General features: G+C 40.2%; 1 protein-coding gene across 6 annotated transcripts in view; it reads right to left on the bottom strand.

Annotated features, from left to right (window-relative positions):
• The window catches only part of JMJD1C (jumonji domain containing 1C), a 159,791-nt gene that overhangs the window by 29,266 nt on the left and 105,998 nt on the right, over nt 1-24,527 (bottom strand). For 4 of the 6 annotated variants that reach the window (XM_062496809.1, XM_062496810.1, XM_062496811.1 and 1 more), the window contains 5 exons: nt 9,948-10,053; nt 5,048-5,172; nt 3,641-3,784; nt 3,337-3,523; nt 1,589-3,249 (listed from right to left, as the gene is read on the bottom strand). In XM_062496809.1, the coding sequence (XP_062352793.1) occupies nt 1,589-3,249; nt 3,337-3,523; nt 3,641-3,784; nt 5,048-5,172; nt 9,948-10,053 (2,223 nt within the window). Of the gene's footprint in view, nt 1-1,588; nt 3,250-3,336; nt 3,524-3,640; nt 3,785-5,047; nt 5,173-9,947; nt 10,054-24,527 lie in introns of those variants that run through there. The other 2 variants (XM_062496812.1, XM_062496813.1) reach the window with 2 other exon arrangements.

Below are 24,527 nucleotides of genomic sequence, written 5' to 3'. Positions count from 1 at the left end.
TTGGGGCACACTTCCTTCAGCTCACAGACATGGCTCAGCCCTGAGCCTAGGGTGGATGCTGCTGCTGCTCTTACAGCTGAAAGACAGATCCCTTTCTGTGATTGTGGCATCCATGCAAACCCACTTTGGAAACGCCCATTCCAGGTTTCTAAGATCTATTTAAAAAAGGCCTCCAGTGCAAGAGGCAGAAGACAAGTCACCACAAGACAATTGCCACATATCAACATAATTAAAAAGTTACATGCCTCAGTATGCAGTGCTGCATTCTTCAGGCAAAGTGAAAACAACGTCTATTATGAGTTCTTTTAAAATGGACTTCTGTATGGAGTGGAGCAGGCAGCAACACGAAAAGATAAATTCACCTATCTTTTTCTCTTAGGCTTTTCTTCGCTACTACATTTTGATTTTATCACATTTTAGATCAAACTCACTTCATACTACAAGGCCGACTCAAACCAACTGTTTTGGGAAAGACATAGCCACAAAGGCTTGGCTTTTTTAAGAATGAATCTGGGGAGGGACAGCCTTCCCCACAGTAAAAAAGAGAAAAATCCTTCTTACCATTCAGAATGCCAAGCTTTGACACAAAGGCTTACAATTTGGCAGAAGGACCACTCTAAGTGACATGCCTTTTGTGGTCCCTGTGAAAATCTGCCCAAATTAGGCCAAGTTGAAAGCCTTTAAAGATCAGTATGCACATGCTCAGTGGTGGTTTAATTGAAGCTGGCACTAAAGCTCTCCAAACTTTGTCTGCACTATACATGCTTCATCTTACACTATTCCTCTGAGGTGCCTGCAATGAGCATGCCATAATCCAAGCCTTCAGGAGCTAAGAAAACTTTTCCTGTAATTGCCACATCTGCCTGTCAAACCCCACCACCGTACTGGGCACTAGGCTGGAAAACACAAACCATTTCTTCTGAGACTTCAGTGGTTACACTCAGCAAACAGACAGAGGAATCATCCTGACTTGAATAAAGAGGAGTAGAAAGCAGATGGGAAGGTAGAGATGAGTATCAACAGAAACAGAAGGAGAAAAAAACGGCACGCCAAAAAAAAAGGGCACACAAATAGGTGTAAAGACAAGAGAAATGGGTGTATAGTGTGCATGAAACATTTATAAATGCAAAAGCACTTCTCTTCAGAACTTCCCACTGGATTTAGTATTCCTTCCTTCTCTGTCTTTCACCATTATTGAGTGAGCCCCCACAAAATTCCACTATGAGGATGACTGTCCCGCCTCTCCTAATATTTCACTTTACACAGTTCGAGGTAGCAAATATTTACCCTGTGAACTTGAGTTCCCAAACAAGCTGGCTGACCTCACTTTCAGTCACTAATTAAAAATCAAACATTTCATTTTTCTTTAGAATTCTTAGAAATCAAGGTCTGGAAAAACTCCCTACACACATCCACCATGGGACAGTGGTTACTGCTGTATGTCCATTTCTAGTTCTCGGCGTAATCCAACACCCCACCATCACAATACGCTCACTGCGACACAAACTACCACATCTGTACCTAGAACATCACTCTGGGAGACACCAGGCCCAGCTAAATACATCATTAAGAAAGGATCTTAACTTACCCTTCTCAAGGAAGCCTCTGCATTAACAGGAGTTTCTGGGTGGACCCATTTGGAGGAGGGCAGACCGAGTCCTGAGTAAGCATGTGTTCCATTTGGATACTGCCAAATAATTGGATAAAGCCCTAGCTGATTATAGGAAGCAGAAGGATGAGCTTGTCCGAGAAGATGTGGAGACTGGTGTTGTAACATCTGTTGCTGCTGCTGGTGTGCCAATGCCAAATGGCTTAAGCTGCTAGCATGAGCAGTCTCTAGGCGCGGGTGGGCACCCAGCAAGGAGGCAGCAGGCACTCCGGGCAACACTGCGGGAAGTAGATGAGGGTGATGAACAGAATGGTGAGATGCACTAAGGGGGTGAGTGTTAATAGCAGACAAGGGAGCCTGAGCCGAAGACCCAGCGAGCAGATGGGATGAACCAGTTAATGCAGGATGATGTGCATTTGGATTTAAACAGGTTCGGTGGGATGAGGAATGCAGAGGATAATTATGCTGATGCAAGTAAGGTGTAATGTGATTAGTTCCTGTTTCTTGTCCAATCAGAGTGGGGTCCCTGTACACTGTGAAATGTTCATTCTTGTCAATGATAAGAGGACTCTTAGTGGCTTCTAGAGCACTAACTCTAGCTGGAACTGGATGAAAACTAGACCTAGGCAAATCATGATCAGTTTTACTGGCTGACCTCGTTAATCCAGTAGCATGGCTGTTTTGGGAACTAACCTTTGACTTCACAGTATCAGAAGAATGGGTGAATTTAGGCTTAACATCAGGTGACTTTGTTTTAGGATGATCAACTGAAGCACTAGATTTTGACTTCACAGAATCGGGGACTGGACTTTGTTTACGCAGTTTACTTTCTTCTGCTAGAGAAGCTACATTTAATGAAGACATAAATGAGCCATACTGCACTTTTTCAGAGTTTAAGTGTTCATTTACTGGCAATGTTTTTACAACCCCAGGTTGTATCGAATCTGTTTTACCAACACTGCTAACCCAACTTTGATCAGCTTCCTGTTTTCTTCCTTCAAGGAAATTTGCATTTGCAAATTGCTGCTTTAAATCACTGCTGTGAGATTCTATTTTCTGAACTGTTTGCAAACCAAAGGTACTTGCAGCATTATCCTGATTCTCCTTTTCAGAGTTGTTTTTATTAGTAACATCAACAACACACTTAGGAGTAGGAGGTCTGGGTAAAAACTGCTCATTTTTTAACTCCACAGTATGATGTTTTTCTGCATTACACTCTTGAACAGGTGGATCCTTGGCATTCTGCTCATGAAGTGTTGGCTGCTCCGCTGCATGGAGCGAAGACTTTTCCTGATGATCCAAGACTGATGATTTCTGTCTTTCTGTCTCTTCATGGTTTTTATCCTGCTGTAATTCATCCCATGGAGACTGTCTATCTGTTAGTGTCTGTTCTACTCCCTCAGTAGTCTGGGATTTTCCTTCTCCATTTATCTTTGAAGAGTTCTTGCTTTTTAACTCATTTTCTGAATTTTGCTCAGAGGATGAATCTGTTAATCTTTTATTTGAAATCTCCGAGTCACTGCTCTCAGAATAATCTGAGATATTGTCTGTCCGCAGTCTCTTCATATTTATTTTTTTTTCATCCTCTTCAGGTTTTCTTCTTTTATTAATAAAGTGTTTATTTTTGGTTTTGGGGTTTTCTGCAGAAGACAAAAACACATCTATCAGATTTTCAGTCTAATACAGTTTTAGGTAGCTCTCCCTCCCGTTTCCTTAACCACTTTTACCTCCTCGACTTATATAATCGAATCTTTCATCTTTCATCTTCTCTTCATCAGGTACACTGCTATCAGAGCCTTTCCTCTTATTTGGCCGAGTATTCCTCTGCTGCTGGTGAGAATTCTGTCTTGGTGCTGCAGTTTGGGAATTCATTGCTGGTCTGGGACTATTTGCTTGTGCACGTGTATAATGACCCTAAAAATAATTTGTTATTAATGGACTTAAATGCAACGCCAATTAGTGTCTTTAAACATGCACTTTTAACATTTGCAATATACAAAAATACTTAGGTAAAAAGATAAATGTATCTACATGAACTGTGTTGCTGTTCTGGTTGGAACGAGACCGTCGGCGAGAAGTGATGCCAATGTTTTCACCTTTCAACAAAGAGTGAACAACATCATCTAGAAAGGTCATCTGAACCATAGAGGGATCAACATTCTGAGGTTCTAACACCTGGTTAATGTAAAAAAAAAAAAAGAAAGAGAAAAAAATAACAATCCACAGATGTTCAGACAATGCCTAATCTGTATTTTCTGTACCAGCAGTGTTCACCAGTCTATTTTGTGTGCTAAAGACTAATCAGAGAAAAGCCTACTTAATCCTGACAAGCAGAACTGACATATGACACAACAAATGCTGGGAACAGTGTCACACCAAAGCAAATGTTTCTTCAGATGTCATTGTAAAAATAATTTTCTTATAAAAGCAAAAAGTACCCCACCACCCATTCCTTCCCCCTTCACTGATCTGCAAATTTGACATTTAACAAGCTATTAGAATAACCCCTAAGTAGTAATCGCAATACACAAATATTTTATAAATATGATTTAATACACTATAAATTATACTGCAGAAGCACATTACAGTACTGCTTTCAACAGAAGCAAAACTGTTACAAGAAGAGAACCAAAATGACTGGAAAGAAGAACTCTAGAACTGTTGAGTGTTGCTAAGTGAGAAATACTTCATAAAGTAGGAAATGCTAACCAAATCGTCAAAGGACATGGCACAAAGTGAAAAGCAACATTTGGTGAATATTAATTTGAGCAAATTAAGGGAAAGAATTTATCTGAGTAATAGACTAGTCTTAAATTTTTATTGTCACACATGGTTTTGTCAGTCATTTCAAGGCAGATGGTTCATTCACTCTATTACTGTTGAGTCATTACTCTACTCTCCTGAAATAGAATTCATTACTGCCATTAAAAGTACCAGTATTAACTCTTTTTGCAAGATCAAATTCCAAAATAAATCTAAAACCCACCACAGCAAATATAAATTAGGGCTGCAGCAAATGCTTAATTCAATAAATTGCACAAAGTGACTATTTCAATGGCTTGGGAAAAGTAACCATTACTGCAGTGGTGAAAGATTTCATTCTTGTGAAAAGAAATTCTCAACAGAGCATACAGGGAAGACCAGTTCTTCAAACTGGATTGCTTCACTTCAAAGACTTAACTAGTCAAATAGCAACAGCAGAACAAACTGCAGGACTGGTATTAATCACATCACTGCACAAATGTGATTCATTTCAGGTTCAGGAGGATGGAACTGATAGTCCAACACAACTGTGCTGTAGTTTCAGTGCAGTGATACCCTCAGCCTGCTGGAAGTGAACCAACTTGGTGTGTTTCTGAGTGCTACCAACAAAAGTCAGAACCTCCAAAGGCACAGTTTACTTGCAGTTTGTTTTCCGAGTATCATCCACCAACTCACCTGGTCATTCATAACCACCATAGTGCGGGTGAAGAGATCATGGTGAGTGATGATGCCAGTGAACCACTGGGTGGCAGAATCCTGTCTGTACACTCTCACCCTATAACCATTTAAGGAGTAGGGACCTTTGGAAGGGGAAGAAATAAAAAAGCCATTGAGGAATGCAGGAAAAAAAGAAAAAGGCATACATGTATTTTCCTGCCTTTTTTTTTTTTTTTAAGCTTCACAGCAAATATATAGTGCACATGACATGGACAGCTAACCACAAATTCAGGAAGACATTTTGAAATGCAAATGGTCTATATAAGTATGCTTTAAGGTTAATTCTGCTAACATTTTCAACATGCTATTTTCTTATCTAACTAAATCTTTCTGCAACCATGATGACACATGTTGGGAAAATTCCTGCCTACAAACAGCAACCACAGAAAAGTAATCTGAAAGGCTAGAAAGTGGCAGCAGCAGGTTATACAAAAGCCATTTAACAGGCTAGTCACATGCCCAGCTGCTTTGCTGGCTAAAAGATTTACATCTTGGTGGTTAGGCTCTGCATCTGCCAAGTCTTTCCCATAAGTGACCACAGAGTTACTCTCCATTACAACAAGCAGAAAGGCAGTGGAATGATCCCATGACTGCTATGGCCACACAGAACATTCAAGCACACACACTATGAAGACTTCAGCTCCTGTTTTCAGACATACCAAATCCAAAGAAACCCCACATGTTTTGCAAAGCTCAGTTTAATTCACCTCCAAAAGCCCATGGGGATGGGGAGCTATTATGATGCAGTACCTATTTTACAGTTTATTGCAAGACGCAGAAATCAAGACTTAACAGTTTCATTCATATTCAGTGCCTCACTTAATCACTGGAACTCTAAGTTTCACTGCACTTGGTGTTTATATAGCATTTTGTATGACCAAGTAACACTGCCACCAAGCTCAGTTCCAACTGTGTGGGTTTGACTACTTCTGCAATCAAACCCCAGGTCCCACGTAAGGCAAATAGGAAGGGAGAAAAAAACAGCCAGTGACAACCTATGAACAGCCTAACTTAAGTGATTTAAGACTGCTCAGTCGCTGAACCAGACAGGCAAGGCCAGGATTCCCCCGTCTTTCCTAAAGATCAGTTTTTCCAAGCCCTGCCCAGTACATTAAGCGAGCCCAAAAATCTACAAGCAAACAGGCCAGGGACCTCACAGGTGACAGCTTTCTCTAGTAAAAAATATCCAGGATCGCACAACTGCATGTGACAGTCTGCTTCTACAAGGACTATTTTTAATGTCAACATTTGAGAGATCAAGAGAAGTGCAAAAGCAGTAATTATTTAGTAATTTCCAAGTGGTCTCTTGAAATACTTTTTGCATGTGACTATCTCATTTTTAGACACAGCTGGGAAGAGAAACGCAACACCATCGCAGCCTTCTTTACCTCATCCACGTCACAGCACAACTGAAACCCTGAGACCTCCTGAACCCCCTGAGCCACCAGCCTTAACTCATGCCTGGAGTATTCCAGCAGCACAGACAAGGGCCAGAAGTGTGCCAGCACAGGCACTGCCAATCACAGGTACACATGGGCAGAAACAGAGGAACAATCTACAAGCTTATGTCTCATATTTCTGGTCTTGGACCAGACAGAGCTCCCATGGGGACACATTTCCTGATGGCTTCTCTCCAACCCTTACTCCACATGCCCCTGCAAAACGCCTCCAGCTCAGCTCCCACACTTCTAACTGCCTGACCCATCCACATTCTCCACATCTTGAACTTTTAATGGCTGTCCCAAAGCTCTGCCTTATTCAGACAGTCTCAGTAAAATTCTGCCTGTGTCTCTTTGTGCAAATTTGCCATTCCTACTTTCCTGTCCAAGCTCCTCCTCTCTTGCATCCCACTAGCTCCACAACGATTTTCAGTCCCTTACATAAGCACAGCCAGCATCTCCCCAGCTTCTTGTCTCATTTTAGCATTACTATGACTCCAGGCCACTAGTTTAAGTCCTTTCCTCCAGTCTTCTCAGCTTACAAGTTCCATCCTTCCTTCTCCAGCAGCTTCCAGCTTCTCCCATACTCCTCCCTTCACTGACCAGTGCCAATTTCTCTCCTCTTACTCCTTGTTTTAATCTGTGTCTGTCCTTCATCCCAGCTGTTACCCTATCTATTTTTAAAAGATAATTTATCTACCTTTAAAAACAGTGGGTTGGGATTTTTTTCTTACACGATGGGGTGACAGGACAAGGGAGAAAGATTAAGCTGCAGTCACACGACACAGACCAGCTCAGCTCCAGCCCAGCCCAGCCCAGCCCAGCCCAGCCACAAGCAGCCATTACAGGAAAAGCCTGGCTTTGTCTCCAGTCCCTGGCTGAATCACGCCAGCTACACATTGTTGAACAGCCTGTGCAGTACTATGAAAAAATATGTTCAGAGCTGAAGCACACTCAGTGTTTCAAGAGGATTATTATACATGCAGCCTGAGATTGCAATGATAAAAAAACCTAACTGGAAGAAAGAAATCAAATATTTTAATTGTTAAAAACCAAAGACACTTCACTATGTTCCTTGAACCAGTTTTATTTGTCCCAAAAGCTTTCAACTTGGCCAAGTTTGGGAGGAGTTTCATTTTTTATTAAACAAGGATAAACTACTTTCCTGCCAAAGCTACAATCTCTACTGCAAAGCATGCTGCTGTGACTGCTGCCCTAAGGAAAAGTTAAACAGGCCAATTTTTTTCTTTAGGCTCATTGTAAATAATTGGACTGGTTTTGACTAAAATTCTCTCTCCTCAAATCGGCATGTTTCTTTCCAAATATTTGGAACCGGATTTTAATGCTTCTGACCGAGCCTCCTCTTCAGATAAACTGGGTTTTAACTGCAGGAGTCAAAGTAGAAAATACTAAATTATGATATGGAAGGTTTCAGCATCACAGAAAACAAGGAAAAGGCTGGATTCTAAAAATGTTGTAGAGGATGAAGTATGAGAATGTGGTAATAACCTTAACAGATGCATCTAGACAAGGCAGAACCAAAAAGGTAGCTTAAATTGCAGGGAACAAGAAAATGGGAATGGAGAAGGTGAAGCAAACCAGAGAAGAGAAAGAAGAAAAGGAAGCGAACATGACTAGATTACAGCAGCTAACACTGTCAGAGGGCTGTCCATAAGCCACTGGGAGGTTCATGCCAGCATTAAGTCTGTGTGACCAGGAGCAGACTGTGTAACCAGAGAATGACAGCAGTCTCTGGTGGCTGACCATCATTCCATGGGGTGGAGGGGGGGCATTGCCAGGGCCCCCGTGAGGAAGCATGTGTCTGCTCAGACACATCGGGGAGCAAGTGATCTAAAGCTTCTCCTTAGATGAGGACAGCCAGCCTTCAAGGACACTGGCATGAGATTCATCTCATTATCTATATTACTCTTCATTTGCTCACTTTTAAGCACAGAAACAAACCTCTGTTTGAGAATTTAGATCTACAAAGACAAAAATACAGTTCCTGGAATTATGGCAACTGCATGGGTAATGGGCTGGCAGTGTCATTTAGATGACTATTTCAATAATGCTAGAGCTTTGCTCCACTATTGATTCTGTACCAGTGTACACAGAGGCTTTTACAACAGTCTTACTATTGTTACTCTAAGGAAATACAATAAACAAACTCAACTTCAGTTTCCTTTTCATATAGCCCTGATTTGATTTTGCATCACCTCTCAATCCAGTTTTGTCTGCAAATTTCACCAACAGACTTCATTTGTATTACATCTGATGATATCAAAAGTAAAATCTAAAATTACCAACACCAACATGCCAACTTACTATCTACACAATTCCACATGTTTGTTTTTTTCAGCATCCTTTTTCTGTGGTCCATAAGAATCATGTCTAGTCAAATGAGAAACTCCACAGAAGGAAAGACAAGGTATTTTTACTCTAAGTTCAGTATTATACTTACCATATTCCTTCTGTCTTCTGATTTTGGTTTTATCAAAGAAACTAGACAGCAAGGAAACATCAGAGCCATCCTTAAAATATCTGATTATTTACAGCTTCCCTCCTAATCTTCATTTACAAGATGACTGCTTAAGCACTTTTGTTCTGAAACTGCTTTCCTGGGGATTTTAGCCCAGACCCACAGGGGTTGGTTTCTTCCTCTTAATAATAGGAACTCCTCTGCAGAGCTTCCTGAAACTCAATGATATACTGCAAATGCATACAGTATTTCTACCATCAGCAAGATGGCACCAAAATAATTTCTTCAAATTTGTACTAGTTTTCCTGTAACTTGTACCTACAGTGTAAATATTACTGTAGACAGTTTTTACTGCAACCTCCTAGCATTAGACTCAAGTTACAAATTGTAACTGATTTGAAAGGAACTTTTCAGTCGAGGGGGTGAGAGCGTGGGGTGGGGATCTGAAAGTACTCTTCATCTGTGACAGAACTGTGAAGAACTACAAGCACAGACAGGTAGGATCTCAAAGTACTCTTCATCTGTGACAGAACTGTGAAGAACTACAAGCACAGACAGGTATCTCAGAAGTTATCACATGTAACAGTAACGCTAACAGAGCACAGAACAGTTTTAAACATGCCAAAATGTGTGTGGATGCCATTCATACACACTTATTTTCACAACAAACTTTATAAAATATCTACATTCAGACTAATGATATCCAGCTTTTGCTGTAATCACTAAAACATCAAATAAGTTAAGAACAGTCTGAAGCAAACACCAACAGCTTCTTACAGTCTTGTTTTCTTGTTTTAACAAATACTTCCAAAAAACAACTTGCAAGTAAAAAAATATAATCTCCATTATATCACAAATGCTATGGGATAAGTCCCACACGAGTAACAGCCTTAAACTAGCTAACACAGAATATAAATAACACAATTTCCCACATAATTACCTTGCATAAAAATCTCCTGAACCTTTTGCTCCTTTACCCAGGCTTTTACCTCCTCATGTAACTGCGGGTTATCCCTGAGAACTGGGTTTAGACTGTCTACGTCGTCCTAAAGTAGAGATTAAAAAAAGAACCATATGTTATGTTTACGTGTAACATTTTTGTTTATTTTCCTACATGTATTTTAAAATGCAATGTTAAGTAGTTAGATGCTAATTTTACTGATTGCCTACAAATCCCTATACTATTTTTAGAAAAGACTTAAAAGCGTAACATAGTGCTAGAAGTTATTTCATGGGAACACAGTATATCAGATCCCACATGTAGCCAGACTTGTAAGCTATTAATAGGATCACACTTTCATACTGTCTTACTACAAGCTAAAAATGCCCTCTAAAGACTTGTATGTTCACAGGTGTGCACAAAGAATTGTTTAAATAATTATTAAATTTAAAAAATATCTGTTTTGTTTTCCATATCTGTAAAATGTAATAAGGACATGTTGAGCATAAACAGATATCAAACCTACAAATGTAACATACAAGCAGTATTTTAATAGAAAGAAGCATTCTGAGATAAACACCATTGCTGATTTTCAGATATGTTGGCCTTTGTCAATTACGTAGTTTCAAATAAGACATGTTTTAGTTTTTATTACAATCAGTTCTCCTGGAAAAGATTATTTTCCAGTGTTTGGCAGGATATCATCTGGCAAAATAAGAAAGAAGGACAGGGCCACTGAATGTTACAAGCAAAAAATTAAGCACAGAATCTGTGTATATCCTTGCAAGCATGGTTTAGGAATCACCATTTGTCTTTGGACTCCTAGAACACCTATTTCTCTATTTCAGAGCAAACTTGCTATTTCTGTCTTTGAGGCTGTGGCAGAGAAAAAAAAGCCTGCTGGCTCCTTACACAGAAGATGGCCTTGGAAATCTGTGAGCAGCAGCAACATTCATTTATACCAAGAGAACTTCAGATAGCTAAAATAATGAGTGCAATTCTCCACATACAAAATGCAGAATGCTTTATCAGTACTGCAGTAGAGACAAAATAATTTCTTTCCTTGATCTCCAGCAAGTTCCTTGATGTTTCACAATTTATTATGAAGAGCTCCACCCACAGAACACAAAGACACAAGCAATACCCAGTGAATCCTGCATTGCTGCCAGGCCCTCCAGTGACACAAGCAACTTCTCCCCATTCATCTGGATGATATTATTTCTGCTAACCCACTGATCATAGGATATCTATTTAAAATTCAAAATTCACTTCCTGACATTTGGAGATCTGCTGTGCTCCACTATGGAGAACACATCAATCCTTTGGTTATTAGACAAAATTACTCCCTCCATCCTTACGGTTTTATAAAGGATATAGCCTTGGATTGCAGAAATGGTCACGAAGACCATTTTGACACATGTAAATTGGAACAAAGTAAAAATGAAGGAAGACCAACAGGACCTCTAGCACAAGGTTCAAAATACCAACCAGGTAAGGATGCTGCTAGCCTTACCAGAGGGACAAGAGGGTCATAACTAAAATTTACTGAAACTTTTGCTCTCCAAAAGCAGTTTAAAAAAAAAAAAAAAAAAGAAAGAGTATTAGCTATTCTGTGTATCATGCTTAAGTCCATTTGTGCAATGATCCTACATACAGAAACACCACCACCAGAAAGGGGGAATTATTTGCCAGGGGTACACAACAGATCCTGGAACTGGAGCTGTGTGATTGATGATCAGTTATCTGTCCTCCTTCCCAAGCACTCTCTCTCACTTGCAAGAGACTCCTGCACCAAAAATTTCCCCACTCAGATCCACATGAACTGGATTTAAGCAACAGACCAAGGACTGCAGTACTGAGTTTGGCTGACTTATAAATGCAGTTAACATGCACATCTTGTACACTTTGAGTAATCTCTTCAGTCGCACCTAAGAAAATTTGCATCTTCATAATGAGATTATACATATTGATTAAGTACTATGAAATCAAAACTGTTACTCTTAATATTATACTATTTTCGTGAGTTCTTTACACAAAGTTTTGAGTCTCTGTCATCTTAAGCCACTTCTGATTTGTTTTCTGAAGGCAACACACACTGGTGTTGGTTTTTTTTAGATTTCACATCCTTCCTAAGCATCTTGGCCTTCTTTGAACTTGACACTGAAGATACTGTCCATCCTACATACAGTACATTTGAACCTCTATCTCCTATTCAGATGCATGACATCAGCACCTTTGACTGAGAGTGCTCCATGTGAACACTTAGAAAAAAAGAGACCGCAAAGTCCATTTTGCATTTATGTCCTCACCCCTGGACAAAAGACAAGCTCAAAGATGAGCTACAAAAGGCACAAGTTAGGTCAAAGACAAATTACACAAACTGCATGCAGGTGTGACTGGAATTATGCAGATGATATCAAAGAGAACCCAGAGTTTCTAAATATACACACAACACACATTTAACATATCAATCACACGGTAGGAAAATACTAACAGAGCAAGTTCCTGTAACCTCAAAAATTCTGTTCTTTTGTGTACATGTATCTACGAAAAAATGTATGTGCCATGACTTACCTTCTTCCATCTTTAGTTTTAAATCTGAATATCTAAAACCCAGGAAATGAGTTGCATAATGTGTTAAAACTATAAAGCAGTGGCCTTAACCACACTGTTTCAGCACACATCACAAACTCGGGGAAAAGCAAGGAGAGGACAACAGACAAAGCTGATGACTTGTGAATCTCTTCCCTAGTTTAGCACTGAAGACAAGCAGATGACTCTGCAGTTCCCAGTTCTTTTCCTTACCCTGTGTTTATATTGCTCAACGAGCAATTACTGTCTACAGATTTGAACCTTGGCAATTGTAACCCTCAGTTTTCCTCTTCTGCATTGATGCAGCATGATTGACAGAGTAACCTCCAGAAAATTTACATGCCCTGCAGGATTCTCCTCCAAACTTTTCCTCATTTGAAAGTAGTTTTACAAACAAAAGTATGGTACCCTCTCCTAGACTAGTTCTTCCACAAGTCCTGGAATACCTCCTCCAGAAGGATGTTAATACTGCTTCAAAATCCTTATTCAAATCAGGATGCAAATCAAATAAAGGGGACTGTTATATTCTTCTTCAAATCTACTGCAGGAAGCTCTTTATGTACTTCAAGTGGCAGTGGCCCTTGCTCCACAAATGACTATATGCAACTCTGGGAAGAAGACAAAGGGCCTATGGGCTAGAAAAATATGGTTGAGACTACCCCTCCTGCCCTTCAGGAAAACAAACAGTCACATGAAGCAGTGTGACTACCAGAAGCTAGCCAATCTATGACAAGTTTTTTATATCTCTGCTGATACTCTTCCTTCTTTCTAGATCAAAAGAGGAATTCACTTCTGGTGGACTGGACTTCAGCCTGAATTATCCAAAGTACTAGGTCAGCTGCATGTCTCTCTTAAATGATCACTGTCACCTGCTGGGGATGTGCTCAGCTCCAAGGAAGCCCTGAGAAGAACAGAGTATGCTATTTCCCCCCCAAGTATCAAAAAGGTGCTGTGCTTCTCTGAGTACATCTGTTCTTTATTCTTGTGCAAAATGATATAAGCAAGTTGAAACCACAGACCTTACCATCAGGTTAAGATATCACACTGGTCTAACCAGGAAGGAGAAATTTTTGTTCAGAGAAGCATTTTCAGTGTTTATTCAGACAAAAATAATTTATCATTCAGAGCCACAGGTGAACAAGTGCTTAGATCACTTGTCATGCATCAAAATTCCTTTGAGATCAAACAGAAATTTCAAGATAGTACCCACAGAGAAATAAGTCAAAATCTCAATGAGGATTCTCCTACTCACTCTCCAGCCACAAAAAAATATTGTCCAAGACACTGAGAGCTATCCCCAGATGTGCTGAATCTACCCATTGCCCAAAGACCACACAAAGTGCTCTGAAAGGCTCAAATGACCAGAAGTTCCTTTGCATTTTGGGCAGCCAGGTATGAATGTGCTAGGAAGGCTTATATATTTACACAGCTACTTCCTCCACAAGACCTGAACTACTGAAGCAACACATTTCCTCAGCATTTTAAAATACCCTTCCAAGTCATCGTTCAGAAACTTGAGGAGCAGAAATTAGTTCATTGAGAGATAAAACCCTGGAACAAAGAGGAACAAAAAAGTGGATTCCAGTAGCTGCTCCTACCCCCAGTGACACAGCATGCATGCTGCTTTATGGAAGGATACACACACCCTGGTCAGCTGCCAATTCTCCACTGTCAGTAGAGAAGGAGAACTGACAACATGCATTCCAGGTAAGCCAGTCCTAGGAAAACAGTGGCTTTTGGCATTAAAATGCTTAAATCAGAGCCCTGAAGACTGCACCTCAACACACATCAGACATTGGGAACATTCATTTGGGAAAGCTCCTCCTCAGTCATGGTGTCTCTGCATTTGGCTTCATGTATCAAGGACATCTTTCTAATATCAGGAGAAACTCATTTCAGCCTGTGTTTTACAGAGAAAGACTAAGTAGATTTTGCAGTCCTCGCAAAGGTCAATGCCACATTAGTCCTCACCATCTGTGGCTTAATTAACTATAGCTTCCTCTGGCTGCTTAGAGGTTTTCTGATAATTTAGGACACAAATTAGATGAAAACTAGTACATAACCAACTTGACAGTCCCGTTTACAGTGTTTACGCAGTGTGCACTGCACCTTGCAATAAGCATTTTGTCAGGACTTTAATGGTAGAGGGACCACATTCAAATTCAAGCAGTGCAAAAGCAAACCTCAGAGGTCAAAGTGTCCTGAACCTTCAGTTTTCTTCTTGCTTCATAAGTGAATATTAGCTTCTATAAAATGAGCCCCCTAACCCTTTTCTTTCCTTTTGCAGCAAGTCATTTGTACAAGTGCACTGAACTTCAGCTACACAGAAATTAGGTATGAGAACTGCAGTGTGAAAACAAGACAACACTTCCCTACTGATTGCTGCAATTCTTTAGAGCAAAACAGTGGAAGCAAAAAGCACTTTTAAAAATCTAAACTACTGAGAATTTATACTAGTCCTCTAATGCCAATCTTTGATTATTTTATCCCATTAAAAAATTAAATACTGTACCTGCACCCAGCCTCAAACACATTCCTGCCTCCTGCCAATTCTTGCCCCTCATTTGAGAGCAGACGTGTACCACTCTCTCCTTATTTTCGTTTCTTGATAACCAGCAAAATCCTTATTTTTCTTTCATCTTTCGCTGATCATGTCACCTGACATATGTGATTATGTCACTGATCTGTAATCTCTTTCACCTACTGTAATTTCTAACAAACCTTCAATCTTAACATTGGCCTGCTTGACATCAGAGTGAGAAAAAACACACAACAAGCAGACAGGCAGAACACCAAATATCATAACAAGAATATCAACAGTGAATGGGTACTATCCCTCTGCTCTGCTACAAGACTTTTTTTCCAGTGGCGAAATACAAGAATCTAACTAAAATACAGCAAAACTGGCAGTAAGTGACACCCCTGAGGGCACTGCCACTTTGGCCACCACACAGACCACACCAGAACTTAGGGGGAAAAATAACCAAATTTAGATGAATGAATACTAAATACAGATCTCCTGCAGCTTCTTTCCAGACACACAGCATGCATAACCCACTGGTACACAGTACAGTCTCGATTTCTCTCAGAAGTGAAAGGCTACCCCAGCTGCCATGGCACTGCAGCTGGTGGGCAGGAGGTCAGAGAGGCACCGCAGGGCTGTGCTGCACAGCACAGCCAGACCAGCAATGCCTTCTTCCCAGAGGGGACTGCTCTGGGGAACATCAACCCACCAGGGCAGTCTCCCTCCCGCTCCATGCTCCTCACCAAGGGCAACGCCACCCACCAGCACCAAGGCTGGAAAGCTAGAAAGGCTAGAAAGTTTTCTGGGGAGATTGTAACTTCCTAGTTTACCTTAAACGGCTTTGTCTGAGCTGAGAGAAGAGGCTTAGGCTTACCAGGCGACGCTAGCGCTTTCTATGTAAACCCAACCCACACTTGACCTATTTTCTGCTGTTCTGAGCGCAGTCACAATTTACCTCATTCAAACCTGGCAGCTGCTGGGCTACATCTGAACCAGTTAAGTCAAGCTTGAAGGCACAACCCTGACCCCTAAACCCGAAACAAAGTCGAGCTGAGGTCAGCCCTGCTCACACGTGCGCAGAGGCGTAACCACAGGGGGAAATCAGGGATGGGCAGTGATGCTCGCCCTGCACGCAGGGGCCAGGACAGACAACTGGGATAACTAATCCCCACCCAGCAAGAGGCTCTGAATGCACTGTTCAAGGACAAATGTTTATACATGTTTCAGACCACAAGCATTTAAAGATGACGGGTTATTTTCAGTGTGTAACATGAACGGCTACGTTTCTATATGGAGGAAGTTAAAATTACAAGAGGAAAAAAGATGAGGAACACAAATTTAGTGATTTTCCAACTGTCAGTACAGTTAACGTTTCTCAGGAAAAGCTATCAACGATTCTTCTGCTGCCCCCCACTCTTCCCTATGCATAGTAATTCTCCCCACATACTCCTACTCCCTTTACTTATTTTTACCTCAGGAGTTAAAACTGATTTTAAAGTTTCAAAAATCAGGTTTGAAAAATCAGGGCTACAAATACTGTTCCAAGTCCTGATTTCAGGCTTGAAGATGCATTATTACACTGAGTTGTTCAGTTCTGGAAGTGTAACTGATATACTAACATTAGGAACATAAATATACAGGGGAAAAAAATCTTACCTATAGTTAATCTCCATGATTGTAACTTACTAACACAAAAATCAACAGAGGTATTTGCCTTCCTGTAAAACTATCAATACCTCAGGTGAAATTGGCATAGTGTAAAGCTTATATTTTACAAGTCAGTTTATTATTCTTCTATCTGTAGATGACAATCTGGTAGGGTAAGGCAGAGGGGAAATCAGAACAACATGAACGAGGACAGGATGAACATCCATCTGGAAACTAAGTAACAACCAATGGATAAGCAAAACCAAACCTGGGCTAGACAAATACTGTCAATAACCAGCCTAAAAACTGCTCTAGTGACATCTACAATAGCCTTGCACTTGAAAATAGATTACTCTTATGCTCACAAATTATGTTACTCTCTCGCTCTGAGCAGTTAGGACAATCTGGGTCAGAAAAGCAAACTCTTCCCCCAAAGTCAGATATCTTTTAGCATCTAACACTTCCCCAAAAAAGTGCCTCCTATCCACAAAACAGAGGGGCTTTCAGCTGCCATCTAGAACACTGTGGTGATTGTTTGTACTATTTGCATTCTCCACGTACAGACAAAAATAAAAATAAATATTCTCCACAAATAAAGGTCAAATGAACTACACTACTCCATGTCCACCTTCTCCCTCATTTGGATGATATAGCTGCACATATGCTTTCCTTTCATCTTCCACTGAATCACATTTCCTTCCGCTTCCTCACAGCAGGCTCCACATACTTATCATTACCCATCTCAGCAATATACAACTTGTACTAATTTGGCATTTTGTTTTTTCTAATTGTAAGAGAAACAGGGAGTACTGGTCCTAAGCCACTCAGTCATGTGGCAATACTAGAACAAGCCTTTGAGTCTCCAAGCAACTCCCTGCCACTGTGGGAAAAGAAACCTCAAAGTGCAGAAGCAAGCAATTAGCAGAGTGATGTTCATGCTAACAAGGAGACCTACCAAGTAAGTAGACTGAAGAAATCTTTTTTGTAAGTTGATATTAAAATTTAAACTGAGAACCAGACACCCTGTGAATTGTAAACAGCTTTCAGAAGATATTCAACAAGACCCAAATCACATCACCTGAATGACAAGCAGTGTGGATGAAGGTGTCCTTAAGCAAAAGAATAAGTACATTCTGTTGATAGCTAGTTGTCTGGACTAGTGGGCTGCTAGAAAGGCAGTCTAATGCAACCAGAAATCAAGCTAAGACATGAGGGCTGCTCAGACACTGACCATTTTACAACAGACATGTCTTCCTTGCATGAGGGACAGCAGAGATTATCTGTGGCAGCTGGCAGTGGCAGTTGAAAGGCTGTGTAAGAGCACCACAGAAAATGACTGACCACACAATCCATGTCTCAACTCACAGTAGTCACCTCCAATGAATCTTTTACCAGCTGCATTACTCAGCAATACCCTATTCCCTGACAAGACTACTGGTAACTGAGCTTACTGAAGCGAAGAGCAAAGGCCTCTCAATTCAGTTCTGCAGAAGAAAACTGCAGAAAACTGTCCAATACGTGTCAGTGTGATAACAGACCTGAGTCAACACTACCCCCTGAAGGAGTCATCAACCTATCACTCTTGTGAATGACTCTCTGCTCTGGAATTTGAATGACCACCAGCAATCACACAGCAACCTAGTCTCTTCTACAGATATCCTCAATCCTAGTCACCAAATAGGAACTCTGTAAACATACAACTTTCCAGCTCCTTTCCCTATAACTCATGAGGATTAGGGGCAGAAAACAAATCCCTACAAACAAAAATATTTTAACTATTTTTTCCCAAGGCAGAAAGAATATATCAGATACCATCCAAATGTTCTTGAAACCCAGTGTGTTTTAGTCCATTGAATTACATTCATGTTTTATTTTTCAAGTGGTTTCCGGGATTTATTTGATAACGTGTTTCTTAGAATACAAATACATCCATATTGGCCCACTTGCTGGTATTATGAAAGTAGATCAAAATAGAACTCATCTTGCATTTTAGAAGTATCACTGTATGTGCAGAGAACTTTCCAAAGTTAATTTCTAATAGGATTTAAGGTAGCACTGTCTTTTATTTCTATAGAGAGCTCTGTTATGACCTGCTGGAGCCATTTTAGGAATTTTCCCTATAAATAACAGATCAGACTAGCTGGGACACACAGCTGGATTAACACTACAGCTCTCTGCAACTCTGGAGAAAGCAGTAGATATGCCTTTTATAGAAGTGATGAATAACAGTCTTGCAATGAGGAAAGATTAAATTGCTAATCAGAAAACAGGGATGTTTCAGTTATTGCTGCAATAAATTCCCTGGGGTAAACTTAGAAAAGTCATTCAGAGTTTAAACTGATACAATGATCTTCTATTTCACAATATTTTTTCATAGATAAATCTCCTAGCATGCAGAACCAAAAAAATTCCTATTGAAGACACAATTCAAAACTGAGCTACATCACTTGGGGAAGAAAAAAATAAAAAAAAGCTCAAGCCTGTCAAGCACCATAACTTAGCCACCAAGTCTTATGCATTCTGAAACCTGCTTTAACCTGATTTTATCTGCTGTATACCAAAATGGTGTGACGTGGCGATAAGAAGACAACAAAAGGGAAGAAAACATTCAAATGGGGTAAAAACCCTTCCTCTGTGTTTGATATATAATTTCTAAACTGCTTAAAATTCACAACTAAAACCACAAAATATGAAATCATTAGTGAGATGCACAGAAATTACTATGATTCAAACTCATTTGTTCAACAAAAACACTAAAATACTACCCTCAATAATACTAGCAGATACACTCAAGTAGAGGAGGTTACAGGGGAAGAATGGGGATTGTTAATTAAAATTCCATTCAAAAGACAAGAGATGTTTGCTAGATTTAAGGAAAGTGTCAGTATTTACAAACAATAGTAGTTAAAAGACTTCGTAACTGTAATTACTAATATACTGTTAAAATAAACACTCAGTACATCAAGCCTTCTACAAGCCCTTAGTAAAGTTATTCCAGTTTCTAAGAAAATAGCAAGATTCGTACTTGGTTTTAATTTTAAAACTTCAAGTTGGTATAAAATTACTTGAGTTACTCCCCAGATGTCTGGCCTGGAAAAAGAATTAGATACACAGACCTGGAACTGCTATAGCTCTCAACCTCTACTAACTGTAGCTTGCTGAAGGCTGTGGAGCAGCTCTCATGAAGCACTAAACCCAGACTACAAAATTATTACTTCTATTAGTGAAATTTCAAAAACACATTCTGTAAGAAAAAGGTCTAGAGTGGCAGCCAGAACAAAGGGACATCGTATTTAACAGAGGAAGGAAAGCAAACAAACCCATGAGCACTTCACCAAATGAGCTACTATGTTTATCGTGTCGAGATAAGGCTTAATTTGGGTAAGAACACATTTTCATGAAACTCAAGTTTTCCCCCTACCTGAAATGCAGGAATGCCTGCTCTCTTCCTGCTCTAGGTACCAACGCTGCAGAGTTTACTTGTATTCACGCTTCTGGGATCCCTAAAACACCAAGGATTCCCAATCCCAACAAAGAGCAATTTGGGAAACCAAGAACACAGGGGCAAAGCAGCAACTGGGTATAACATGAAACAGACTTCTCTAGGAGAAGATTTGGAGTCTGGATTACAGAAGCAGGGTTAGTCAAGACTACCACATCAGAAAAACACTTTAAACTTTCATTTTTAATAGATGAAATGGAAATTTTAAGGACACAGAACCAAGAATAAGGCTTCCTTCACTTACTACTGAGTGGTATTTTCCATGGGTTTTTACTGGTGAAAAAGTAATCACTTGTGATCAAACACAGGAAATTTTTACCCAGAAACATGGATGGATTTTTGAACTCAGTAATCCCAAGCACGGCTTTTCAGACGTACCAAATTACTTGAGTAAAAGGATTGATATTGACCTTCAAAGAAGAAGCAGGTTTTGTTCCATCTCTTCCATTCTGAAATCCAAATTTTTAATTACTTAAATACTACCTCCTAGAGTAAGGTTAATGAAACCAAATAATTGAACTGATCGATTTGAATATGACTGAGGAAGAAGAAAAACTGTTTTTCTGTGGATTTGAGCGTCATCTGCATTGTAGTAACTTCAGCTTATCCCGAGGACCTCACAACTCTCCCCCTTCCTCCCTGTGTACCTTCCCACAGTTTCAGCAGCCCCACCTGAACTCCCTCCCACCTGGAGGAGCCACACTCTTTGTGGCAGCTACATCACCTTCCTGCTGACTGATGGCCTCCCCTCCACACTGCTCACTTCCCTAAGGCTTGTCAGAACTGAACAACTCCACTCCTGCGCCAGACCTTGCTGAGAGACAAAAAAAGGGACTGAAGCCCTTACTTCGTAACAGATCAAGGTAAAACAGCAAAGTGCCATTTTATTCCACCTCTTTTGAGAAAACAGAGGAAGTTCTCAAACAAGAAGCTATTTTTCAAAGAGAAGCACAAATGCAGGCTTAGGGCAGACGATGTGCACATCCCTCTGACTACAAATAGAGGGTGCCAATCCCTCCCCCCTCATTCCTCTCCTTTTTCAAGCACTCCTTTTGAAACTCTTCTGCCCTTGCACATGTTCATGGGAGTGAGGACTGCTATGAGTCATCTGACCCACTTCTAGCTGGACGCAGCTTTTTGCTTCCCCACATGTTGGAGCCGCACACTTAAACTTAGATGTGTCGGTAACAAGCTGTTTAAGACCACTGCTCTTTACAAGGCTGCCATGGAAGCCAGCTGGACTCCTTATGGGTGGTCCAGAGACATGGGAAAGAATCAAGACAGCTCTTCAGCACAAAACTGAAAGGAGTTAAAGATGCAGAAAGCTGTGATTGCCTGGGTTGCCCGTGGAGGAACAGAAAGCAGGAGGGGAGCACACAGGTTCTGTGGCCAGCTCCAAGAGTCCCCCAGCTGCTTCTGGTAACCTCAAAGGGTGGGACCAACCCCAAAAGCTCCTACCTGCCTTGTCAGTGGAGCTACAAGTTTATGGGAAAAGCAATTTTCAGCTGCAGTAGATATTTTTAAGCCTGAAGCTTAAAGAAAGAGAAGTCTGAAAGATGACTGCACATATAATTATGGGGTGCTTAAAATACAGACAGAAAAACACTATTTTATCCCTCTTTCAAGATGTTTAAAGAATTTTTAATGTGCACATGTCATTACTACATAAGCCCAGCTTACTTGCTCTTACAAGCAAACAAGTCATGGAACCCAATTGCATCCAGGTCTGAAATATCCAATGTCTGCCCATAACGAACAGAAAAGCAGAAAAGTGGAGATGCCCATCACCCTTCACTCAAGTCTTTCTTAATGGAATATATGACTTGAATTTATAACAGATCAAGGTAAGTGTATATTAGGTCCTGTATCTGATGTACCTACTTCATGATTAGTGAGAAAGTTTATTATTTCAACAATCTTTAAGGCGTGTTAGACATTTGACCTGCCAGCATTCAGATGTGCCACACACATTTAGAAAAAGAGCAAAGTACAAGCGCCTATCACTGTTCATGCAACACCTCCCATGGGGGATTTCTCATTGCCCTATCTTTACATCTGCAACCTTCAGCACAGAGGTAGACAGGCTGACTGTACCATTTTGAAAACTAAAGCAACCAGGCTTGTCTTCCAGAAAGAAAGGAAAAAAAGAAGTTCTGAAGGAGAGTGTAAGGCTTGAAGAGAGTTCACATAAACATTCATTCTTAGCAATATTTTTTTTAAAACCAAATAAGCAAGAGGACTTTTTCAAGACTGTGCATCCTTCCAGTCTCCTCCCCAAGTGGTAAAATGCCCTTTGTGGGAAGTTTAATGATTGTGAAGGAACTTCATTTGAATCCTGTCCTGCCTCCACTGTGCACATTTGCTCCAGCGCCGTGTGCTCAGAAATCCTTTGGAAACACATTATCACACACAGTATGTACATATTTGGAAGCATATAATCAATCATGCATCCTTGCTTTGCCCAACCCAGACACACAGCTGAAATGCACTCACTGCTTCAGACAAAGCAGTCTTTCCAGATCTTTCCACAAGTGTATTTTACTATGAAAAAAAAAACACAATATAAAACACTTTCTGTTATTCTTCATTTGCTTGTCTGAAGTATAATGCAGTTGACTCCAGCTGCTTCAGCCAGCAACAGCAGAATCACGCACTTCAGCCCAACAGTGTCCATGACAGGCACTGCCAAACACCACCCATACAAAAACACCACTCGATGAGGTCACACATACCATATGCTGGGCTTTAATGCTTCACGTCCCCATCTACAGTTCTTCAAGTAAACGACAGTACTTAAACAAATTAAGGCATGATTAGCTTTGCTGCTGCATAACTTAATATATGTATCACAAAACAGACACACATAGATATCACGAAACAGTAAAAATAACTTATTACAGAAAACCACTTCAGCTCGAAGTATGTGATTTAGGTCACACTTGTATGTGTAGACTTAACTGTTAACTTTTCTTTGAATTTTTCTCTTCCAAAAAGCTGTTTTATTTTCAGACTATAGCAAGCACCATTATTAAACCCATTAACACTTGTGAATTTTTAAACACAGAACATACATGATATATTACAAATGCAAAGTGCAATTCACATTAAGGACCTAACCTACATATCCAATTCAAGACTACACTTCCTACAGATACTAATTTGACATAAAAAAATGCATGTTGTAAACTTTATGTCTATTCTTTCCTACCAAGGACAGAATTTTCATCCCAATTTTAAGCAAAGTACCACAGCAAACGTTCACATCTGTTTTATCCTCAAGATCCCCTCGTCATCACCATAAAAAGAACTACATGACTAAAAGGTCTGACCATCCCAGAATAATGAATGAGTCACTCAGTCACACACAAGTTTCACATAGAGAATAACACAGTTTACATCCTCCATGAAGCAACAGAGATAAAAGCCACCGGAAACAAGTTGTAGGTTGGTGCTCAAGGTACCACACATACAGAATCCAAGCAATTTCTAAAGAGAAGGGCAGGATTCTAAGCAGTACGCACACGAGACAAAAGATGAATCGCATGCACATTTAGCAGTAAAGAACAAATTGTCACTGGCAAGTGTTATAGTTGGTATAGAAACCTTGTGAAGACATGGAAGTGGGCTCACATAATGTAGATGCATACCCTACTTTTAATAACGATATTCATCCAGCCCTTATCAAGGTCATTGAATCTCTTAACAACTGAAACATATTTATGCAAAGAGCACACAGACATGGCATGTGAATGCATGGGTCACAATTCCCCAGAAGTCCTGCCTAAGTCTCTTTAATCTTGTTCTGGAAGAACCACTTCTGGTAACGACAGTAATTTAGTTCTTTGCCTACTCAAACTTTGTTTTTCCTGCCAAGTCCAAAAGGATGCCAAGTGTGCTCTTTTCTTTGCTTTGAGCAGTTGTCACCTTTACACTGGACAGTAGCACCTTATTCATGAAGCCTTTTGGCCCAATAGTTATGTGAAACACCACTGTTTCTTGAGATCAAAATTGATGTGAGCAGAATTCATACCCAATACTTGTCTGCTGCCCATTACCAGTATTATGAGTCTATGTAACGATGGGAAAAATTAGTCAGTAGTTAAGAACTGTATCTGAAGTGAAATGGAATCTTCCCACACAAATTCAAACTTTGTTTGCTTTGGCAGGAAGATACTGGAATTTTAGGCACTAACAGCAAAATGCAATAGAAAAGCGTTTAGGTCACCGTGGTCTCTAAGGACTCCATACTGAAAATGTACAGCAATGAGAGTTTAAACAAAAAACTAAACACATTTCAGAAGACTCAAAGTTAACT

This window comes from Cinclus cinclus, chromosome 7, assembly GCF_963662255.1.
Source record: "Cinclus cinclus chromosome 7, bCinCin1.1, whole genome shotgun sequence".
Lineage (NCBI taxonomy): Eukaryota > Metazoa > Chordata > Aves > Passeriformes > Cinclidae > Cinclus > Cinclus cinclus.
The sequence above is the reverse complement of the archived record's forward strand: the minus strand, read 5'-3'. Positions and strand labels throughout refer to the sequence as shown.